The sequence below is a fragment of the Laccaria bicolor genome, genomic scaffold, assembly GCF_000143565.1.
Source record: "Laccaria bicolor S238N-H82 LACBIscaffold_41 genomic scaffold, whole genome shotgun sequence".
Lineage (NCBI taxonomy): Eukaryota > Fungi > Basidiomycota > Agaricomycetes > Agaricales > Hydnangiaceae > Laccaria > Laccaria bicolor.
This window is the reverse complement of record NW_001889912.1, coordinates 18456-19464: the sequence shown is the minus strand read 5'-3', so window position 1 is coordinate 19464 and position 1009 is coordinate 18456. Positions and strand designations below refer to the sequence as shown.

General features: G+C 50.1%; 1 protein-coding gene across 1 annotated transcript in view; it reads left to right on the top strand.

The window, feature by feature from the left end:
• LACBIDRAFT_332405 (uncharacterized protein) overlaps positions 1–1009 on the top strand; it is a gene marked incomplete at both ends in the record, with an annotated part of 7190 nt that overhangs the window by 2021 nt on the left and 4160 nt on the right. The window contains 5 exons of the mRNA XM_001886986.1: positions 45–79; positions 260–314; positions 453–487; positions 586–831; positions 937–991. Coding sequence (XP_001887021.1) covers positions 45–79; positions 260–314; positions 453–487; positions 586–831; positions 937–991 — 426 coding nt within the window. The remainder of the gene's footprint in view (positions 1–44; positions 80–259; positions 315–452; positions 488–585; positions 832–936; positions 992–1009) is intronic.

The following is a 1009-nucleotide window of genomic DNA, read 5'->3' as shown; positions in this document are numbered from 1 at the left end:
AGCTGGTATTGCTTGACTTTATCCATTTCTCTCATCATGCCCAGGCCATGTTTCGAATTGAGTCTGTTTGGTGGTCAAGGTGAGACGGTGCTGAAAGGCATGATTTGGACCGCTCACTTTCTTTGGACGTCAGGGGGCGGTACGGCATTCATCCATTCCTCTGCCAAGCCTTTATACTCCTCTTTCTCAGTGTCTGTGAGACCACCCATTACTTCCTTTAGGCCTTGTTGGTATTTAGCAAGAAACACTCTTGACCCAGGTGGCACGCCCTTTGCGAGCCGAGTCACGACCTCATGTATTTGCTCCTGGCGCAGGTGCGCAACTACATATCTGGTGGAAATGAGTTTGACATATCCAAACTTCGGCATCCTGATGCGTCTTCCATGGTTTTGAAACCACTCTTTGATCTTCTATGGCAAAAGTGTCAAATGAGCAGCAGTATGACTAGCTAGCACCCACCGTCTTCCTCTCCTTCCACTGCTCCTCTGTAAGCAGGGGGGGTGCCTTGGCCTTCATGAGTCTGTATACCTCATACATCAGCAGCTTCTTTCTTTCTTCCTTCGTTTTGACACAAAAATCTTCTAGGTATTGTCTGAGAATTGCCGACTCCTCTGAAGAGAACGGTTTTCGTCCTGGAGTTGGGGGCCGTGGCCAGCAAGTCTGCAACAAAGGCATGTCTGGAGTCACAGGAATGTTCGGTGGGAGTGGGCTCACAAATTATCGTCGAGAGGGCAAAGGGGGCAAGGCAGCACAAACAAATTGCAAAGACCTCAAGGATTACATGTGCCCGGCAAAGAGCGCCAATCCTGACGAGCCCTTGACCATATTCAGGTGAGGACCTTTGAAACTTGACCTCATCTGGATATCAGTACCTGACGCCGGTCCCCCCAAAAAGGCAATATCTGATGCGCCAGGGCATGCTATCTGATGCGCCAGGGCATGCCTCTATCTGTGCAGAGATCATGTATCCTGCCTTACGGCAACGCACTTGGTGAGTGATGTATCCTGC